Raw genomic sequence first — 2,777 nt, 5'->3', positions numbered from 1 at the left:
TAAAACGAAACACTAACACTACTAAAAAAATACACTACAAAACTACACACTTACGACATAGCAAGAACACTATACACTACTAGAAGAAAACACTGAAGAACACTACTGAAACCTACTTATAGAAGAACACACACTACTAAAGAACACTACACTACTAACCAAAGAAAACACTCTGAACACTACACTACTAGAAGATACACACACTACTAGAAGACCTAACACTACTAGAAAGAACGACTATAGAAGAACACTGAGACATACAGCTAACTAACAGAACACTCACACTACTAAAAGAAACCACTACACTTACTAAAAGAACTACTACACTACTAGACAACACTTACTGAAGAACATCGCAGAAACACTACTAGAAGAATCTAAAGAACACTACATCTAAACACTACTAGCTAAAGACTACACACACTACTAGAAGAACACCACTACATTGAACACTACACTACTGAAGAACACTATAGAAGCACACACTACTAGAAGAACACTACAACTACTAGAAAACACTTACTAGAAGACACTACACTACTAGCAAAGAACCACTACTAGAAGAACACTAGCACTTAGAAGAAACACTTACACTACTAGAAGAACACTCTAGAACACTAACTAGCATAGAAACACTACACATACATGAACACTACACTTACTACAAGACACACTACGAAGAAAACACACTACTAGAATGACATACACTACTAGAAATGCCACTACACATCTACTAAGAAGAACACGTACACTAACTAAAGACAGAAACTACTAGAAAGAATTACACTACTAGATAGAACACTCACACTACTAGAGAACACTAACACTACTATAACGACAACCTCACACTAACGAAGAACACTACAACTACTAGACAAAACTACCTACTAGAAGACTACTAGAACAACATACACTACTAAAAGAAATACACTACACTACTAGAAGAACACTACCTAGAAGACAACCACACTACTAGAAGGAACACCTACCACTACTAAAAGAACACTACACTACTAAAAGAACACTACACTACTAAAAGAAACTACACTACACTACTAGTAAGAAACACTAGAAAGAACACACACTACTTCAGACTACTACGCAACTAGGAAGAAACACTACCTACTAGAAGAACACACAACACTTCTAGACGCAACAACTAATAGAAGAACGACTACACTACGTAGAAGAACAACTACTAGAGAACACTACACTACTAGAAGAACACTACACTTACTAATAGAAAAGAACAACACTACTGAAGAACACACTACACTACTAAAGAATATATAACGAACAACTACAACATAGAAGAAACACTACTAGAAAGAACACCACACTACTCAAAGAACACTACTAGAAGAACACTACACTACTAGAAGAACCAATACAAACTACAGAAAGAACACTCAATCACTAGAAAGGAACACTACTAGAAGACACTACACTACTAGACAGTAAAACACTACACTACTAGACGAACACTACACTACTAGAAAGAACACTACACTACTAGACCGACACTACACTACTAGAAGAACACTACTAGAAAACACTCACTAAAAAAGTAAAACACTACACTACTAGAAGAACACCTACTAGAAGAACACCACACTACTAGAAGAACACTCACTTACTTTAAAGAACTACTAAATAGACAAAATACACTACTAGAGAGAACCTACACTAACTAGAAGACACTACACTTCTAGGGAAGAACACTACTAGAAAGAACACTACACTACTAAGAAGAACACTACTAGAAGAACACTACACGTACTAGAAGAACACACTTGAAGAACACTCACTACCTAGAAGAAAGACCTACTAGAAGACATACACTACTAAAAAAAACTACACTACAAAAACGTACTAGGAAGAACACTACTAGAAGAACACTACACTACTTAGAAAAACACTACACATCTAGTAAGAACACTACTAGAAGAACACTACACCCTAGAAGAAACACTACTAGAGAACACTACACTACTAGAAGAACACACTAGAAGACACACACTACTAAAAGAAAAACTACACTACACTACTAGAAGAACACTACACTACTAGAAGAACTATCTACACTACTAGAAGAACAAAACTACTAGAAGAAACACTACACTACTAGAGAACAGAACCACACTACTAGAAGGAACACTCACTACTAGAAGAACCACTACACTACTAGAAGAAACACTCTAAGAAGAACACTACACTACTAGAAGAACACTACACTACTAGACGAACACTACACTACATCTCTCTCTTTTTGACTAGAAGAACACTACACCGCTAGAAGAACACTACACTACTAGAAGAACACTACACTACTAGAAGAACAATACACCACTAGAAGAACACTACACTACTAGAAGAACAATACACCACTAGAAGAACACTACACTACTAGAAGAACACTACACTACTAGGAGAACACTACACTACTAGAAGAATATGCTACTTACTGTCAGCCTTGCAGGTGTCATTGATCCTGGTGAAGTGTTTGTGGCAGCTACACTTGTAGGATCCCTTGGTGTTGTTGCACATGTGGGAGCACACTCCAAACTGCTTACACTCATTCTTATCTGAGAGGGGTCAGGGGTTAATAAAGGTAACTCAATCAGCATTTGAAGGACAAAATGAAATATACTGATTGAGCTCTGAGTGAGCGAGTGTACATGAAGAGTACATCCTGGTGTGTGTAATAAGCTTGACCCTGTAGAGTACATCCTGGTGTGTGTAATAAGCTTGACCCTGTAGAGTACATCCTGGTGTGT

At 37.0% G+C, this 2,777-nt stretch overlaps 1 protein-coding gene across 1 annotated transcript in view; it reads right to left on the bottom strand.

Annotated features, from left to right (window-relative positions):
* LOC111966124 (low-density lipoprotein receptor-related protein 1-like) overlaps positions 1 to 2,777 on the bottom strand; it is a 281,628-nt gene that overhangs the window by 29,733 nt on the left and 249,118 nt on the right. The window contains 1 exon segment of the mRNA XM_070444337.1: positions 2,466 to 2,585. Within this exon segment, the coding sequence (XP_070300438.1) occupies positions 2,466 to 2,585 (120 nt within the window).

The sequence above is a fragment of the Salvelinus sp. IW2-2015 genome, linkage group LG7 (assembly GCF_002910315.2).
Source record: "Salvelinus sp. IW2-2015 linkage group LG7, ASM291031v2, whole genome shotgun sequence".
NCBI lineage: Eukaryota > Metazoa > Chordata > Actinopteri > Salmoniformes > Salmonidae > Salvelinus > Salvelinus sp. IW2-2015.
This window is presented reverse-complemented; position numbering and strand designations above follow the sequence as displayed.